General features: G+C 27.0%; 1 protein-coding gene across 2 annotated transcripts in view; it reads right to left on the bottom strand.

The window, feature by feature from the left end:
* LOC148239485 (lachesin-like) overlaps nt 1-21454 on the bottom strand; it is an 89026-nt gene that overhangs the window by 48593 nt on the left and 18979 nt on the right. For both annotated transcript variants that reach the window (XM_088185676.1, XM_088185681.1), the window contains exon 3: nt 3729-3800. In XM_088185676.1, coding sequence (XP_088041802.1) covers nt 3729-3800 — 72 coding nt within the window. The remainder of the gene's footprint in view (nt 1-3728; nt 3801-21454) is intronic.

The raw sequence follows: 21454 nt of genomic DNA, 5'->3' as shown, positions 1-21454 counted from the left end.
AATAAAACATTTACAAACCACTTCAACAAACAACCATCAGAATAATTCAAAACTAAATATAGATTCCATTATGACTTCATCTCCACCGTTGATACTCATAATCACACAAATTCCAACCAGAAAAAGAACACAAAAGAAAACCATTTCAGACCTCATAAAGGTGCGATTTCGTTTCCTTGCCTTTCTCCCTCTCTCACTCTCTCTTTTTTTTTAATTATCCGTCTCATATAAAGCGCCCGTTTAATATTTCATGAAGACGTTTCGCCTTTTATTTCCTTATTCTGTTTGTTCGCCCTTTTCGTAATATGAGAATATGTTGATCTTGCGGCCCGCGAACTTGCCGCCGCCAGGGCCGGACTGGGTAATTCTGCGGCGCGCTCTTCGCGAATGGAGATGAAAGAAGGTTACGTGTTTTATTGTCGTCTAATTTTAGTTTACGGGCCAATTCGACCCCCACGAGTTTTAACGGCCTGCTCCGGCCCTGGCGAATAATCCGCCTCTCTCCCACCGTGCGGTCCGAAAGAAACGTATTTACATTTAGAATTGTATTTGCGTTAGCTTAATCCGCCAGACGCACATATACCAATGGCAAAGCATTCATAGAAGCGGCGGAAGCTCCGCTTCCCCTCTTAATGTACTCACTAAATAGGATTATTTAATTTACTTTTGTGTTTTATAATTAATATTATAATTTAAGGGAACATTTAATTTTGATTTTAATAAAAAAAATATATTATTTACAATAAATTTTAGTATATAAATGTTTATAAATTCTGTCATAAAAGCTGTCATTAAGTTGAGGTTATCGATTAACCTTTTAGACGCGTTAAGCAAAAATAATATTTAATAGTTTTTTTTAAATACAAATTTTACCTTGATACTGTGTTTAAATGTTCTGATTTTTTAATTTTTAATAATTTAAAATAATATTTTATGTTTATTAAAAAAAATTTTTTTTCTTGAAAAGCATTTTTTACTGATATTTGCGAAAAGAGGGCGACTTTAGTCGATTTTCGCGTTCAAAGGGTTGTATATATTTTTTTATTTTTAATATATTTTTTTTATTAAAATCAAAAAAGTACTACTAGTAGTTATTTTTTCACTACAAAACAGGGTTGATATTACGATTTATTATTATATTATGTTTATAGAAAATCTCGTTTCGGAATGTTACAAACTCCACAAAGTCTCTCAAAAAATATTTATTTCACACAAAAAAGCAACTTTTTAAGTTAGTCTTCCAATTGTATTATAAGCAAATGGAATCTGTCGCAACTGATTCATGTATCATTATTTTAATAAAATCAATAGCTGCTAGACAAAAAAGATTTTTTCTCTTGTATGTGTTTTTTTTATTTTGAGATTCTGTTAGAAAATTAATATGATGATAGCAATCTATTTGATAAAACAGAGACTATTTTATCCTGGTAAAGCTCGGACCATCCAGAAATTAAGCTTTTAGGCGCATTTTGTACAATTTTAATTCATTTTGCCGTTCACAAAATACTCTGTTTTAGCGTTAATTGCGCCAAAAAAGAAACATATATAGCTTGTCTATTATCTGTTATTCCTTTTAGTCATTCTAATAAAATGCTATTATCTTGCACGTGCATAGAAAAAAAACTGAAACGTTCAGGTCGTACATAGTAGTTTCGATATTCACTCTTTAATTGCGTCAATAGCTCCTTTTTGAAGTCGTTATTATTTATTTTTTGAGCGCGTGTCCTTGAAGTAATGCTGCATCAAGGCGTAGTGTAATCAAGCGGTGTCTAGTTGTGCGCTGTAGATTGTAATAATGTAGGTTGCTAGGTCCGCGGGTACTACTTGTTGGACTTCAGACGCGCGTATACCGAGTCTCTTGACTTGTGTTTACTTATATTTTTTTGTTACAAAGGGGTAAAATCTGTATCAAGTAGACAATGCAATTAAATTATAAATATAATAATTTGTATGTTTATGCTTAATTGCTTGTAATAATTTTACTATATTGTATCAGCATCAATATATTTTTTCTGAGTGAATTTTCTCTTTTAACCATTTAAAAATATATTTAGAATAAATTTATAATAATAGAATAAATATAAATTGCGATGGTCGATAAACTCTACAAATGTAAATATTCATAGAGAGTATTATATTATTTTAATTATCCTATAATAGCTAATACCCGAAGAAAAGTGAGGCACAAATAAATATTACAAGTATTTATTAGGAAATGTGTATTATATTTAAGCCCAAAGCTAAATTTAAAATAGTTATATATTCTAAGAAAACATACTGAAAATATAAATAAATACTTATTAAATTTTACACGACCTTACACTTTTAAAACACAAATGTATTGTGTGTGTACAATTGAACTTGGTTGTTGAAAGTATTAGGTGACATATTAAATACCTAACAGTCTAGTTAAGAGGTGTTTGTTTATATGTGATACATTTAACAAGAAGCTTTATGAGATACTTGAAACTTATTTGACAAATACCGTTTTAAATATTATTTTCTATTTGTATATATATAGAATCTAAGCAGTGTTTTTTTTAATATTTATTATTAAATTAAATATATGTAAAGAATACAAAAATTTACATTACAATGTATATATTGATTTTAGTTATAATAGTGCTTTATAATCATAAAAAGCGCTGTAAAGGAGTTCTGGCACATTTTATTTACTTTTTTAATATGCCATAGATAGGAAGCAATCACTATCACAAACATAATTAACATGCATGTAAAGAAATAAGGAAAACTGTATTTAAAGCAATTGTTCAATCCAATAATAATAGCCAATTAAAAAATCAACTAAAAAAGCAAAAAAAAACACCCTCATAGTATTTGTTTGGTACTTAAATAAATTTACTGATAAATATGTTTTTAGACATGATAGACTTAACGGCAGAAAAAGTATTTACTTTTAATTTCTATGTCTTTACTCTTATAGAATGGCACATATTGATTTAGAAGCTAAAAACACCATAGCAATAATTCCAGTTCTCCAATGATATGTAATCAAATTTTCAGTAGTTTTTTTTTTGTTTCTCGTATTTTTTTTCGCTTTGATTGTAAAAGTTTTTTAAATTTTTTTTTCTTAAATTAGCGTTTTGTTTTATATTTCTATATTTTAATAAATTTAGCTAATGACATATTGTTCACATGAAAATGGTTAGCAGCCTGTAACATGTATATTATACTTAATAAGTATGTCTGTAAATTTATTTTCAATATTGAAAAAAAAAATAAAGTTGCATTTAAAAGAAAAATCGATTAATACTGGGTTGTTAAAAATTGCAAAAAAATTAAGTATAATACAATTTTAAAGTTCAGACTATGATTTTTTTTATAAGGTTTTAGTCCTAGTAATAAATTAATTTCTGTTGTGACACTCGAGTAGCATATTCAAATGCGTCACATATATACCTTTTATATGAATTAGATAATATACAATCTAGATATATCTAAGCACAGCAAACTCGTACAATAATAGGGCATCTGAAGTTGATCTATGGCATAATCTATCTCCTTATTCATTGACCCAAATAGCGCAATTTAGAAATGGTTATCATGCGCTGTATATATGAATATTATAATAAAAATCAAAAAGACACAAATATGTTACTTCAGCTTTTACATTTATCTTGAAATATAAATATTAGTAAATTGTATATTTTTTGAGCTAAAGCTGACAAAAAATTGCACTTTGTTCATTTAAAATATACAAAACTTACCATTAGGAAACTCTTCCACTGCAGACGATGGCGTTTGACTAACGACACTATTACTACTTCTAGTTCTTCTGCCTGAAAAAAATAATAGCAGTAAATATTTATTTCGTTATGTTGTGAACTAAATTAAAACAATTATCTTTCATGTTAAAATTTAATAAACTAGGAAGATCAGCGCGATAATTCAATTATAATACGACACAAGGAGACTTAAATAAATAAAATTAAACGTGGAAAGATACATATAGCTTGCCGCTTGAATTAAACTCAATATTAATTAAATTACATTACATATATAACGTTGAGTTAAATTTCATGTTAGTTAAAATACAATTGATTATATTAGCAGCAATTTATTATTGATTAAAATTCAACGTTTCTATATTTAGCACAAAATTCATGTTGACATTGATATTTATAAGCCCTGGAAATTAACAATGAAATTGTTAGTGAAAATACGTTTATATTATTACTTTATTTTTATTTGGAAGAAATTAAAATTACGTAGTAAAATGTAAACAAAAGTATTACGGCGTAATCGATTTCATGTAAAATATAATTAGAGTCGGTCCTTGAATTATATATTTTACGTCGACCTTAATACTTTGAGTGACAAATTACTCGACCGAATTGGATACCGGCAACAAAAGCACAAAAAAAGCTCAAAAAAGCCCACGTACGTTTTAATGCGATTTAAAACGCAAAATAAAAACGCGAATTCAATTAAGTCGTCAACTTAAATATTGTTTTTGTAACGCGCCGCGTGCGAGAGACAAAATTAACATATGAAAAACGTGAGCGTTTTAAATATATGTATACAGTGTGCGACAGAAAACTTTGTGGACATAGCAATTAAAAAAATACCAGAATTTTTGAAGGTAACATTGGTAAAGTAACTTTATTTATAAATATTATCATATTGCTTTTTTAAATTTTTTTTTTGTATTTATTATCATAGTTGGTCATATTAATTTAAGTGCATGTAGTTTTTATTTATACATTACAACTAATAAGCTTTGATTACAGTAGTTATATAACTGTAATTTTAACAGACAATTTTATATTATAAACAGAACATTAATATTATCGTTAAGTATGACGTCATGAAATGACGTTATGTTAAATGTGTTTGCAGAAAAAAATCGTAATTAAAGTAAAATGTTACACGTAATAAATGGCGTCTATTAATTACGTGCCGTCGATTACTTTGAATGCGCAAACGTTTGGCATCGTGTGCCCTTTTTATTTTTTCTAATATTAATAATAAATTATTAAGGGTTAATAATATTTTTTTTATTTTATCATTTTATTTAAATATCCAACAACACGTTATTGTTATTTAACAAATATTTTTAGGCAACATCTATTATATAAAAAAAAAAAAATAACGTAGCACGAATATTTTTTCGAAAACTTTTCACTAAAAAAATCATATTTTCCCAAATGAAAAAGGTCAAGAATAATTAAAAATACAATATTTTAATATTATGTTAATATTATTTTTTGTTGTTGAGGCTAAAATGTAGGGCAAAATAATTTCAGTTTAATTTCCTGACAGTGCTAAATTTGTTTGTATTTATCGGTACTATTTATTGCTCTAGTTAAAATAGTTAAAATACAGTCCTTTTATTGGTCCTATTTGTTGTGATGTTGTATCGTATATCATAAGATAAATAACAGTATTTTAGACTTTGAACGTTTCGTCTGTGTCGATTTGCCGTATGCTCCGTTGGATATAAGTTAAGGGCTCAAGTCTTAAAATGGTAGTTCTGAACATAGCGGGGTAATGATAATTCACTGAGGATTTTTCTGCGATGATATTATGTTAATCATCCAATCATATGTAACATAAATCTGGCAACAAATTCATTTTTAAAAAGAATTTATTTTTATATAGAATGTTAAAAATTTAAATAGATTTTTTCGATTGAATCTTTTTTAATATTCATTTTAGATTATTAAAATGCAATTATAGATTAATAAGAGTTGTAGAAGTATGTGTTGGTATATAGTTTATCCTGATAAAACTCGGACCATCCAGAAATTAAGCTTTTTTGCGCATTTTGTACAATTTTAATTAATTTTGCCGTTCACAAAATACTCTGTTTTAGCGTTAATTGCACAAAAAGGAAACATATATAGCTAGTCTATTATCTAATATTTCTTTTAGTCATTCTAATACAATGCTATTATCTTGCACGTGCATAGAAAAAATCTGAAACGTTCAGGTCGTACGTAGTAGTTTCGATATTCACTCTTTAATTGCGTCAATAGCTCCTTTTTGAAGTCGTTTTTATTTCTTTTTTGAGGTAATGCTGCGTCAAGGCGTAGTGTAATCAAGCGGTGTCTAGTTGTGCGCTGTAGATTGTAATAATGTAGGCTGCTAGGTCCGCGGGTACTACTTGTTGGACTTCAGACGCGCGTATACCGAGTCTTTTTTTTTGTTACAAATGGGTTAAATCTGTATCAACTAGATAATTAAATTAAATATAATAAATACATACAAGTAACTATAGATCACGAGACTAAAAGTAAAATATATGATTTGGTGACATCTATTGTATTTTATTAATTACAATTTATAGTAAATATATCTCATTTTGCAGCTCAAATTCATTTTTATTATTAGCCTATATTTATAAATAAAAAATTAAGTCTGCTTATGAGTCATTGCAGTAAGTACCAAATATTTAGGAGAGTAACTGACGTATTATTTTTATAAATTTGGTATAGAGGATGCCTCTAAAGTCACTACAGCAATTAAAATTACACTTGCTTTTAATATTTAACAATTTAAAATTTTTTTAAATTAAAATCGTTTTAGGGGTATTTATAGTAAACATTGGACCATTCAGAAAGTAAAGAATAACACTAGCGAAAAAAAGTAAAAAAGCAATAATTTTTTTTAAATATATGTTAAATACATGTAAAAGCTTTCGTCAATTGTGCCGTTTACAATAGATTCTGTTTTAGCGTTAACTGCTTTGGAAAGCAAATATATATCGGTAGTCTATTGTCTTATATTCCTTAGAGCCATTCTACAAAAACGCTGTTTTTTTTCACATGCATCTGAAAAATTCAATATTTTAATAAACTATGCGCAAGTTAATTACAATGCGGTAGTTAAAAGCTTTCCGGACAGCTTTTTAATTAAAAAAAAACGATATTTATTAAGCTGTGCTACAAAAATATATTAACAGTTAATTTAGGTCTGCATTTTAAAGTCAATGCTAAAACAATAACTATGTTGCATATATCAGACTTAAAGTTGAAAGTAATCAAGACATGGATAATAAAAAGTTTTTAGAAATGCGATTCGGCTAAAAAAATAGAGTTAAAAATTAATACATTTTTATTGCTATCAATGAGACAATACATTATATATTGTTTGTCAAATTTGTAAATAATATTTTTTTTATTTAAGTAATTCGGACCTTCAAGAAAAGAAATCTGCTGCAAAAGCGTCCGATGTTTCGGTCCGTAATTTCTTTATTTGCTCACTAGTGATATTATTGTGAACTTTAAATTGTTGATTATGACGTTGAAAGTAGTTATTAGATGAATCAGATTATTTATCATTGAAAATTATTATTAAAATCATAAGATTAGGTTTTATTTTGCATTGAAGCTCAGACGTGCATAGCTTTTTATATATAATATTATAATCCACGTGCTTAGGAAATAAGCCATGGACGTGTCGGTCACTAACAATTTTCACCGTAGAATTTTTCATGAGATTTAATGTAATTGTCCCTTTTTTCCCACGATGACCCTTTTTTGATATCCGAATAGATAAGACACATTGGCCGAACGGAAAAAAAGTGGACAAGCGTTGTCGAAGGCTAAAAACGACGCTTAATACGCACAGAGGTGCGGCCCTTGGGTCCTTTTTTTCAATGGAACTCTCAATGGCCACTGTGCAGGGCACGTACCGTTCCACTTTGGCGAACCTTTTTCGGCTTGTTTTGTGCAAGAACATATACACAAACTCCATTCATCTAAAGGGTAAGCGGAGACCCTTTGTGCCACTTGATGATGACGAGCCTGGCGAGGCGAGCGACAAATTTTCCGATCTATTCAGGCATGTGGAAGTCTCTCGGAGTATAATCATACGTACGTTTGCCTCTTTGACAATCGAGGAGAGAGATACTTGTTTTAGAGAAAGAAGTATGGGTTTCTGAGTTAATATCGAGTAATGTCGATACGGATGCTCATGTTCGCTGGAACACTTATTGACGTCAAAGAATTGAGAGTGTATAGGAATATAAATTTCAATATACTAAAACCTCATTATAATGTACATATTATAAAAGCAAGGGAGTTTGAAAATAACTACTGATTAGTATTCATTAGTATTTATCTTCTTAAATGATTAAGTCTGTATTTTTACATGATTTATTGATTATAATAGGGATCATTTTACATATTTTCTTAAAAATTGCAGCGAGAATTATTTAACTTATTATATTTACATTTTATCATTTTACAAAAAATAATAATTATTAATCATTTACTATTTTATTTTATTTCTTAAAAAAAATTTAAATATATACTTAAAAACTGACGTGGCAAAATGTGGTAATAATTCACTGTTTTTACACTTATTAAATTACATATATTTTAATTATGAATTATGAAAAAAAAACAAGACTTAATTTTATCTGTAAAAATATCAATTATATAGAGTATTATATATATATATATATATATATATATATATATATATATATATATATATATATATATATATATATATATATATATATAACCTATATTAAATATAAATCATTTTGTATATTTACGCTTACTTGGACTGCTGACATAAATGCGACATTTACATTCAGTATACGACTTGTTGATATATGACCGGTAAATATGTACGTTTAATATTAGGTATTGCTTTCAATACATAATATAATACAGCGTATTAAAATTTATTATAAAACCACTGCAATTAATATCGACAAAAAATCGATTCTTAAAAACATTACAATAATACATTACTCATAAATATAAAAAATCGAATAATTTCACAATAACCTTATTGAATGAACACAATAACGAGTGTATTAAAAATAATGTGTGCGTGTGTCACGATGTTATTTCAACCCTTTGCATCGATAATTGCAATTTTAATTACCTACATATGAGCATTCGAGTCTCGTAGTGAAATTCAATTATTAAATCATATTTATTTATTAGGTTATTGAACTTTTATTTTTGCTCACATTACACAGTATATGTTCAGACAAACACCTAAAATTATATGTTTCAATTATACGGGAAAGTTTTTATTACTGCAATTAAGAACTAACTAAACTTTGCGATGTACAGCAAGTTTATATTACGCTTTTGACCATCGACTCTTGGATACATATTTTTTCAATTCAAACTACATTTATACAAAGGCTAAATATTTACATTAAACAGATTGATGATTGATATACTAATGATCGATTGTCGTTTTTTTAGGTATTAGTGAAACAAAAATAGTTGTTCAAATCAATAAAAAATTCTGATGAAAAACTCGCTTTTCATTATTTATTTATACGTAATACATGTATACTGTGACAGCTGTGTATATGTGTAAATTTTTTCACTGATAAAAAGGTAAACTAATTTATTAAAACAATTACAAGTTAATATAAAATTCATAAAATTTATTTACTAATTTTGCTTATTTAAGCGTATATTTTTTTATAAGCTTCAAAACAAGATGATCTGGCTCGTATTACTTAATTTTATTGTTTTATGCCATTTTTTCTCTTAATATGATTTATCACTTTTTGTGCATTGAGGCTTTACACATGTCACAAGGATCTTAATTTTATTAAAATTAATACAAATATATATTTTGTATGTTATCTACAATATATATATTTTAATCATTTAAAGTGACAAGATCGTCACTAGTTTTTTAGTGTGTGAAAAAAATGTGTTTTAATTTTGGTGAGAATGGAGTTTTTAAACGACTTTTTTTTATGCATATTGTCTATTTTTAGAAGTGAGTTTTATATCATGTTTGTATTAAAATAGTAATGTGATATTATGATCTCTCAAAAATAAAGGTATACATTTTACTTTTAAGATCGTAATTCTAAAATTTGCAGATAAACATTACCTAGTTATTATGTCTATTTTATTTTTAAAGCCTAATATGAAGGTCATTATTTGTTGTATTTTTTCAATAACAAATAAAATTGTTCTGATACACGTATAGCATGATCTTGATAGTGAATTATTGCTGAAAATCGAACCGCGCTTTGAGTTTATATTTTTTTGTTCGACGCCCTTTTATCTCGTGGCATATAATTGATTACTTGGCAAGAAGATAAACGAATTAAAAGGTAGAAAAACACGAAAGCACCTCGCAAACGGTTAGAGAGCCCTGCAGCTACAATAGGAACACCTTTTGTGGATATTTCACTCGGAAAAACAGGCCGAGCTTTTTGTTTGCGTTTCGGGCTTTCGCCACGAGAGGCCATAAGTGGGCGGTGTGTTCTGAAAAAAAGGGGGTACATATGTATATACTATATAATATAGTATGAGGGTGTACGTTTATTTAAAAAAAATGAATAATAACACATGAATAAATTATTAATATAAACGGACTGTATTTTTTATACTATTATGAAATAAAATGTCTAACACAGGTAATAATTTAATAAAAGACCGCGTAGACTTTAAATGTTTAAAAAATTGTGCAAATGATTTTTAATAAGCTAGTTTAAGTGAAAGCCTTAAAAGACTTTATATTGCATAATTTTTAATATATTGTAAATTTGTGAAAATATTTAATCAATATTCTATGCAATTTTGTAATAAAAATTTACGCATACGTTTTTCAATTTAATATAGTTATTTACTTTGAAATGTGCTTTTAGACATATATTTGTGTAATTTTAATAATGAGAAAATCAGTTCGCACATATAGTATTATAAAAATACTGTAAATGAGCAGAATCTTGATTTTATCTAATGAGTACAAGCGAGACAGCGATTATAAAACAAACTTTTTCGCTAAACATTTTCGTCTTCTTAAAGTGACTAAACTTTGTTAGTTTAACTTTTGTTTTGATTATTTGATACATCGTCAAAATTATTAACTTTGTTACTCAGTGTTACGGTATGTAGTGTGTACGTACTTATTTATAAAATTTACCGTAGTATTTTCTTATAGTATAAATAAAAATATCATAATAATGATTTAGAAGACTACAACATTTAAAATAAGTTATAATATTTCTTTCTTGTGATGTGTAAACAGATAATATAGAATAGAGACACAACCAAAAGTTATATGGAATTTAAACTATCCGCTTATTTCTAGAATTAAATTTCACAATTTAGTTTCGTCTCATGTAGGTATTAGAAAATAAGCTAGGTATTTTTTTTTATAAGATCTGCCTTTGACTTATTTATTACTCCAAATACAAAAATATAAACCTGATGCACTACAATAAATAAAATTTTATAATTTTAGTGTGATATAAGGCAAAAAAAAACCATAAGCAATTTTATATTAAAATTAAACTATTACTGACAATAAAAAAACCTAATCCTATTTTTGTGTGAGAGCAACGTAATATATGCATTTAAAATGTAACTGAAGTTGATAGATTTGGCTACTTTAAATGCATAATATAAATATAAAAAATATACTGTGTGTATAAAGTGATTGTTAGGATAATTTTTAGTTTATATATAATTATAATATTTGCATTTTTTTCGCAAATACTTACATAAAGTCTAAGAAAAAAACATTTGTTTTTTATTTTATAATAAAATATTGCTATACTTTTAAAAACAATATTTCAGTGGGAATACACTAGCACCACTACAATACCCCGCAATTTTCCCCGCCTCAGTTAAAATGGGAATTGCAATGTCTGTCTGTCCTAAATTTATGTTACACAAAAAAAGAGAAATAAGATACCAAAAGTTTCATAATATTAAAAAAAAATTGTCAACAATTATGTTAATTTGGCATAATATATCAGGGCCTAAAAAGCTAAGGACAATGCTCGATTTTTAACCTTATGTCCACTAAGGGTTAAATTAAAATTGAATTTAAGCTCCTAAGTAATCAATATTTATTATTAGCTATTACAATTATGGGATTTGTATTGTAAAGTCCAAAGCATTAGTAATTATTTTAATATATTTTTAGAATATGAATACATATTATGTTGATACGATATCATTTTTTTTATTGTTCAAAAGGATTTAAAGATACATGTTATTTATTAGAAGACATAAATATATTGGAACCGTAAGTAATGTAAGATGTTTATTTAATTTTACAGGCATTACTTTTTGTCCTCTTAAATACTGTATCGACTAGATTTTTAAAGTAAACACAGCTTATAAGTCTGCCATTCTAAAAAAATATTTATTTATATTTTGTGGTAAAAAATAAATACTTTCTACTATATTTAGTATGCTCTAGAGCACGAATTGAAATTTATTTATTTTAGAAAGCTCTCTGACTAACTATAGGTAACTATCTTGATTGCCTAAACAAGTATTTTGTATTGCATTTATTTTGCCATTTTTTTAATATTTTTTTAATAATGTACCACGTGCTTTTTTATTATTTAAATAAAATTTTAATTCGTGGCAAAATATTCTACATAGTTTCATGTTCTTAGTCAAACTTTTATAATTATATAATGTTATGGTATGAACATGACCACACAAAATTATATGTTACGATCGAATATCCCTCTTATGATTACGATTGTGCACTCTATGCTTGATTTCGGATTCCTTGAATGTTTTATTCAAGACACATCAACTTCTAATGCGAAACGGTATGAAATACGTTTCAGGCTGGTAATTTGCAACGATATGAAGTAATCGTTCCCAGATGCATAATTTATTCAAAACAGTCAATGAGCAGCACTCTCGTGAATTAGTAAATAGCGTGTTGTTCAAAATGGCGAACGTTTCTTCAGATAGATATGCCTTACTCTTACTTGCCTCTATTAACCTTCCAGTACTCATAATTTAAATTTCAATTAAAAAAAATATTCTTGAATATTTAACTGATGTATTATATATCATATTATATATTATATATAAGGATACAAACAAAATCATTGGAGCAGTTTTCTTGGATTTCAAGAGAGCCTTCGAAACAATAGACAGAAAAATAATGTTAAAGAAATTGGAGAGTATAGGTATAAGTGATATAGTTTTAAGATAGTTTAATAATTACTTATATAAAAAAAAACAAAAAGTTAAAATAAATAATGTATATTCTGAAGAGAAATTAGTGTCTTATGGAGTACCACAAGGGTCTAAATTGGGACCATTGTTATTTGTTTTGTATATTAATGATATAGTTAATAACGTGAAAAAATGTAAAATTCATCTATTTGCGGATGACACATTAATGTATTGCATAGGTGATAACATTAAAGAAATTGTTAATAATTTAAATAATGACTTAAGTATATTAGAAATATGGTTAAAGAATAATGTACTTAAATTAAATGAGAATAAATCTAAATGTATGTTTATTAATTATAAAAATGTGTTAGATAATAGTACCAAAATAGTAATAAATAACTCTAGTATAGAAATAGTGGATAATATGAAATATTTAGGAGTAATTGTTGATACAAAATTAAATTTTAAAGAACATTGTAATTACATATTAAAAAAAATTAGTAGAAAAATAGGTTTATTATCTAGATTAAGAAATATATTAAGTATAAATACAAAAAAAAAATTTACAATAGCATAATATTGCCCCATTTTAATTATTGTGCAACACTATTAAATATGTTAAATTTAATTAGACAAACAAATGTTGCAAAAATTACAAAATATATCAATGAGAGTAATCTTAAATAAAAATAGATTAACTAATTGTAAAAGTATGATTAATAGATTAGAATAGTTTAATGTTCAAGAAATATTGAGTATGAATGTTTTAGTATTTATATATAAGTTAGAAAATAATATGTTACCAGAATATTTTAATAAGTATTTAATAAGAAATAAAGATGTACATAAATATAATACTAGAAATGGAGAAAATTTAAAGATAATTAAGTATAAGAAAACGAGTACGGCTAGGGGAATTATGTACGGAGGTTTTGATTTATATAATAGTCTTCCAAGAGGAATCCGAAACAGCAAAAATATAACGGGTTTCATAAATGGAATAAAAAAACACCTTCGTACATATAGAAATAAATTATAATATTAAGACTTTATTATTGTATATTTTTATTTTTTCTTTCTGTTATGTATTTTTTATATATTTTTATATATGTTTACTAAATTTGTTAGATGTAAAGATTAGCTATTAAGCTAAATAAATTAATAAAATAATAATAAATAATAATCAGTAAAAATACATCGATCCATAATAATGGTTTCATTATTGAATAAGAGTCGATTACAATAATAATTTATACTTAATATGGGTTCCACAAAGGTTGTACTATTTTTAGAAAATAGTAAAACCTTGTTATCGCAACATTTAATAAGCTCTTAATATATATTAAAAAACATTAGTCGTCTTAATACAATATTAAAGAATAAATCTAATACCTAAGATTAATGTTTGTAATTCATATCAATGACATTACTGTTTTTTTTTGTAATGATACAGTTATTAAATTCGTATCGCATTGAAAGTAAAGCTGCGCGTATTCAAAATACTCTAATTACAATCAGTTTTTTTTAGTAACAGATTAAACAAATCGACAATGTATAAATACATAGGTAAACATATATAATATAATCATTTCATACCCTAAGATTTACTGCCATGATCGTATGATTTTTGTACATTTTCATAACTCAAAAGAAGTGTTAATATTATAAGTAAATACTTAAGGGAAATTTTAAGTACACGATGACCAAACAATGCAGACAAAAAGCTCCTCTTTATACGAATATCAAACGTCTGCAATATTTTAAAACAAATACAACGGAATACGTCAAACCTGCCACAATAAATTGATATCGAGTATAGGATATTAATACAACTCAATATGCCAAAACATATATTGATGTAATAAGTTTAGTCAAGTTATACATATAAGTTATTGTTATTTGTATTTTTTTATCTTATAAAGCTCTAAATGTGTTGTAGAAACGTACTATTTTTTCATATTAGTTATAAATATTTATTGATTTAAAATTGTAATACACATAAATGGTTATATATTGTAGATATCACTGATTTACAGACCTTTATTCCAGTGGGTAATACCTTTTTTTTGGTATTAACTATGTCTGATTAAGACTTAAACCGTTACACAACATTGGTGGAATAACAAAGTCAGGTACAAAAGTATAGGAATCAAATAAAATATTTGTAATATTATATTACCCTTTATAACGCAATTTAAAATGTTGTAATAAAATCTGTATTAACTGGAATATAAAATAAACAAATTAGAGATTAATTCTTTTGACAATTTTTTGATTGTAAATATGTTACGTGATTGTAAATATGTTACAATAAATGTATTTAGTAGTATCATATCAAGATACATTTTCACCATTAGTTATATATTATATTTTTTTATATTAACTAATGATAATTTAATTTATCTGACATGTGATATAAATGGTAAATTCTATACCGATCTAAACTATCATTATGTAAAAAAGTAAGTGTAAGTAGAGGTTGGTCTTTAACTGATTACTTGAAGACCACTAACGTATTTCGTTATAAAAAAAAGTTGTATCATCTGTAAATATAAAAATATTACAAAAAACATGTAACAGATCATCATTGATAAATACAATTTTTACTGCAATCGTTTGATACCTTTTTACTGGCTTAGTTATTGAATTTAACTGAAAAATATACATACTGCCTAAACCCAAATCAAACCTAAAGAAATATACCAAACCCAATTTGAACTAATTTGCTGTAATTTTGGAACTTTCATCAAGTTATATATTACATAAAATAGATTAAAAAGAATAGTTTCATTGACATACTTTTACTAGCACTTATAAGTTAAATTATATTTTTACTAAAATACGGATGAACATATATTGAGATATGATTTCACAAAAACAGTATGAAAATATTTTTTTAATAGTCAAAATAAACTCAAACAATTTATGACATACATGACTAAAACCTAACTCAAACAATTTATGACATACATGACTAAACCTAATAAAACATACTATAGTTTTAGCCATCTTTACTAAGGGTAGGGTTTGAACGGAAAATTCACGTTTTCAACTTCATTGACATTTTAAAGCGGCATATAATTACACGAGCACCTACCAGTTAAATTATATTTTTACTAGTACAAATATTTAAAGTGTACTTAAATATGATTTTACTGAAACAGTTTGTAAACTTATAATTTTATAAAATATATAATATACTGTAACATATTGTATTTGATAATTAAAATTGTTTCGGTTTTTTTTCAACTTTGCTAGAGCTAGAATTCTAATTTAATAGTATCTTATATATCCAATTATTTCCGTTTTTAACTACATTATCTGTATTTTATGGAAGGTTATCTATATATAGTTATCAATAGATATTTTATAATTTAAATTTTGTTGGTAATTACAACATTCTCAGAAGCTTTCTCTTAAAGATGTGAATCAAAACTTAAATTTAAAGAAAATAAATATGTTTTTAAAAAATATATAAAAATATGTAATAAATGATTTTTATTTATATCTTATATGATAAATACTTTCTCTTATTTTCTTTAAATATTTTCACTTAATTTATGTAATAATTTTATTTAGGATTTTTTTTTTTTAAAAATGCTTAAAGTAATTTAATTATCATGACGTTTCTTTTAAAATAAATTATTTTACTTGCCGTTTTTCTAGTGTTAAAAAACTCAAATATTTTTTTATGTTGATAATGTCAACGGTCATTTTAATGTACCAAATCAATGATGGGATCAAAGCACCTTCAATATATATTTTACTGATACCCGAGAGCACTGGAAGGTTGAACGTTTTATATAAACTCTTTGCTGTAGATAAAGCATTAGAAGTAGAGATGATATCTCCTTTAGACGGGAGCAATAATAAAATGGCGGTTGTAAGTATCGGTTTCTACGACAACATGTCACGTAGGGTGTTCGAATTGCTCGGTTCACTGGTTTATTTACGGTTGTATACGGATACGATTTTCACAGCGGCTCGTGCGTTCTTTTGCCAGTCTTATTTTCCTGTGTCACGTCAAAGGCGAACGATTTCCCGGTGATTTTCTTTTATTGTGTTCGCGATACAAATACTGCACTATGCAAGGTTCTTGCAGAGATATGGGTTGACGTGAAAAATAAAAATAGATAACCACCGGTTGGATTCTAAACATATTTTTATTTTTTTATTTTATTAAAATATGTGTTATTTTAATATGTTTTAACAATTTTATCATTATTTATATAAAACGCTTAACTCAATATGTATTTTTGATGCGGTCAATGTCAAATCTGGGTTGTAGCTTAAGGTGTTGATTTGCATCTTTTGAATATTCAGTACCCAAGTTACGTATCAATAATCGTATAGTATGAATATTATAAATTTACATTTAAACAACATTATAGTGTTTTTAATATTAAAAGTTAATTTTAATTTAATAGTTAAAAAGCATTTTTGAGTTATTCCTCAAAAAAAAATAATCTTTAAAAATATTACAATGTTTATTTTTTTTATTTAATAGATCGTGATATGGTTTATGTTATGGTTTAGATTTTTAAGTTAGTAATTATCTCAAAATTATTGTTGTATTTAATTTAAGTTTTAACAGTCAGTCGTGTTTTGGCCAATGTAACCTGCCTACATATTTTCTTATATCTGTGTTAGTGCACCATGTGACGAAATTGACTATCGATTAAATCAATAAGCTTCAATGGAAGGTTTTAACTCATCCACTTTGCTCCTTTCAACTATTATTTATTTTAATTGGTGCAACACTTCTTAGATGAAAAAATTCGTGTATAATCTATACATCTTGTCCTCGTGTGTTTATTGAATCGGACTGGTTTAATTTCTTCCCTAACTGATAGATAAAGCAGGATTTACTTTCATTTTTGCAGCTAGAACATCATCGTCTTTACTAATCTTATACATCCAGAATTATTATTACTCTACTAATATTCAATTCGAATTTTTAAAGTATCTTTGACATCAACGTAAATTTAATCACAACTTCACGTAGTGGCCGTAGTTGCCATTTTTAAAAATAAAATCATATAACATGCAATATCGTATAAATTGTGCACTCGTAAATTTTATGTCACAATTTTTTTTAATATAATATGGAGTCTAGATTTGCATCAACACAGATATAAAAGCTCTTCGAATATGCGGACGTTTTCTTTGCTCAATTCGTGGAACCCATACATTTTGTCGCAAAGCTTTTCCAATTTTCTTAATGTGTCTATGCAATGAGACTGATTTAGTTTTTCAGCTAACTGATGGATAGTTTGAATAGAATAATTTGCTTTCATTTCTGCAGCGTTTATATTTGTTTCCACATCCAGGGCTATTCTTGGTATCGTAATTTCCTGTTCAAAAAACTATCTTTGCCATTTACTAATATCTAATAAATAATTTACCATGTTAACAATGTTTTTATTAGCCGTAGTTGAACACAAAAGTATAAGAAATTCATATAACATACAACGTTATATAAATTGTTCAATTGGTTCTGCCATCGTAAATTATAAAACCCATTTTTTTTCAAATATTGAATTATGTATTCCAGATGTATCCAAAACATAAATAAATATTGATACATATTGAGTATTAACGACCAAAGCACAAAGACGTTAAAACGATATTTATTTTGATTGTATCTTTTTTTAAAATTAAGTAATTATTGTTATATTAATTCGATGTATGTTTAAAAGCCATATTAAAAAACCAATTATTATAAATGGTTGAAGATGGTCACAAAGTGGTCAATCAGTTTTTTTAGCTAGCTAACAGTATCAACAGTTATAATGTTGTATGTAAAAAAAATTGCTAGGGAGGAAGTCCTCTGCAAATCACATTATATGTGTGTTGTGTATCTTAATTTATGAACATAAAATTATCAGTTGATTCGGAAAAATATTATAAATAATGTTTAGGGGTTTGTAGTTACCGGTTGATTAATCGATGTTTCTCGGGTATTCTGGTAGATGAAATCCAAACATGCAACTTGAGTCAGCGCGGTTTATGGAACCGTCTAAAATATAATAAAAATAATGCCCTCACTTTTACAAAACTTTAAGTATCCCTCCCACAGATGCCTACAAGTATACACATATGTGGATTATTTTTATTATAAAAATAGTTTTAGTTACAATGCTTGTGGTATTTTTATGTTGCCAAATATAATACTCGTGCAAAATGCAGCATTGCAGATGTGATTTAACAAGACAAACGCTCCCCGTTATTCTAAAAATTAAAAGTTACACGGAAAACGTTTTAATCGTTATTACTAAAGTATATGAAACACTATTTAGAATAGATTAATAAAATATTTTCATTGTTAAATATTATTTTTATAGTGAAAAATTAACAGTTAAAATAATATATGTATATTTCAAATCAATCTAACTTATAGTATAAATAGCATAAATTTTAATAAATCTTATGATATAGAATCTACACTTTGTAAATTTTCTTTATTTACCTAAAATCTATTTTTTTAATTTTAGAAGGTTTTTAAAATTAATTTTTTTTTTTTTTTAACTGTATGAATTATCTAAGAGTACTGTAAATTAGCATTTAATATTTAGTCAGTATTTTTTATACATACTATGCCATTAGAATAATATATAAAACAAATATGAACGGCTTGAAGAAAATTCATTGTGGAGCTTCAGATAAAATTTTACGCAGTATAAAGCTAGTAGAACAACATAGTAGGTTTATTTTGTCAAAAAGATAAAATTACAACACATGTACATTATGCTGTATGTGTGTACAACAATGCAAACGTCGTATCACCCAGATTGAATTCGTAAACTAAAAGCAAAATATCAAAAACGATGCAAAGTTCGCTGGCCTTAAATTCCACTGGCCATACAAACACTTTACCCAGACACTTCCTCCACAGCCAGCCAGTACTAAAAGACAAGATTGGATAAACTTGAGCGAGAGAGCCAACGCTTAGAACGCTCTATTTTACTGGTCGATTGCCAAAAGACAATAATAACTCGGAGAGTTTTGTTGAGAGCCGTAAAATTATTTACGAGCTCGCCACATTCGAAAGCCGGTCGTAATAATTTTTACGGTCAAGTTTGAAATTTTAACTTAACTTTGGTTATAATATTATTTAGCTTAGGCCCTATCCTAACTCGATTGTTTAACGTCGAACAATTTCGGACAAGTTTGCCTTCGGTTGCTGTTTTGACGCTTTGTCCAAAATTTCCAACGTTTGCAACTTTATTACGTTAATCGAAATTAAATACAATAAACGCGATGCTGTCATTGCCATATTCGGCAATTTAATAAAGGTACTATTACATTATATTTCATTGGAGCGAATACAGTGATAGTTTGTGTACCCGACCCTCTCTTACTCCACATCCCCTGTAGGAAGTTTCTCGATGTATTTGTTGTGTAACGTTAATTAACAGCACATAGAGCCACATAACTTTTCATCAGAAACTAATATTATAATTACCAAAATTCAATTGCGATGTTTATATTGTAGTAATATAGTTGCATTTATATTTTAAGCCATATTAAAAAATATGTATGTGTATCTTACCTAAGCATTAGATTTATCTTATTTTAAAAAATTTAAAGTTAATATAAGACAATAAAGCTCTTAATGATTGTATTTAAATCCAGAAACTTATTTTTTTTAATTATATGATGATATATTATATACAAATTAACTACTATATTTGGAGTCTTATTTTACATAAATACAAATTCCACATTCTACAAGTAAAGCCATATATTATGGTTTATTCCACAATTTTACATTACAAAAATATTTGTAGAGTGTATTACCGCATTTCTTGATTTATCTTCATAAGTTTTAAAATATAAAAATATGTCATGCCTGCACTACACTCTCTGAAAGTCGGCCAAGGTTGGCTAAGGACGGAAAATATAGTGGATTACTTCGGTCGAGTTCGGTTCTGCCCGCTCTAAAATCTCTCGGAAGTTGTCCGAGGTTACCGAGAACGGGAGGTAAAGTGAGGGTAATTCAGTCGACTTGGCCAGCTTCGAGCGCTTCGGAACATTGTCGGCAAAATGACCGGAGTCAAAGGGTCTGAAGTTGGAGCTGCTCTTTCAAGCGCGAGCGGTGAGATACTTCCTCTTTCGCTCTCTCGCGTGTTAAGTGACGAGAGTGAGAGAGATAATGATATGGTGCTTCGCAAACTGTGATAAAACGAGTAACTTGCTTCAATTACAGTATGAGCGTAGGCGTCCTATGGTTAACACGCATGTCGAGCGCTGCATCGTGGTCAAGTTATAATACCACATGCTTATCGGGGACTTCAAAAGACTCATACTGACATCTTTGAATATTTTAGGGCACCAAAAATGATTAATTAAATTTTTGATAGTATATTCTTTTAACAGATATCGTTACTCAATTTTTTTTCATTTAAAATTAAATATTTAAAAAAAATTAGAGGTACTTGATTTTGTTAAAAAAAACGTTTCGAATATCGTTTATATAAATGTCACACCATAACGAATACTTATTTAGAATCGATGGCGACTAATTCTAGGATAGTCATAGATGTGGTGTTCGT

The sequence above is a fragment of the Plectrocnemia conspersa genome, unplaced genomic scaffold (genome assembly GCF_051122295.1).
Source record: "Plectrocnemia conspersa isolate PC_06_02 unplaced genomic scaffold, ASM5112229v1 ptg000001l, whole genome shotgun sequence".
NCBI classification, from domain to species: Eukaryota; Metazoa; Arthropoda; class Insecta; order Trichoptera; family Polycentropodidae; genus Plectrocnemia; species Plectrocnemia conspersa.
This window is presented reverse-complemented; position numbering and strand designations above follow the sequence as displayed.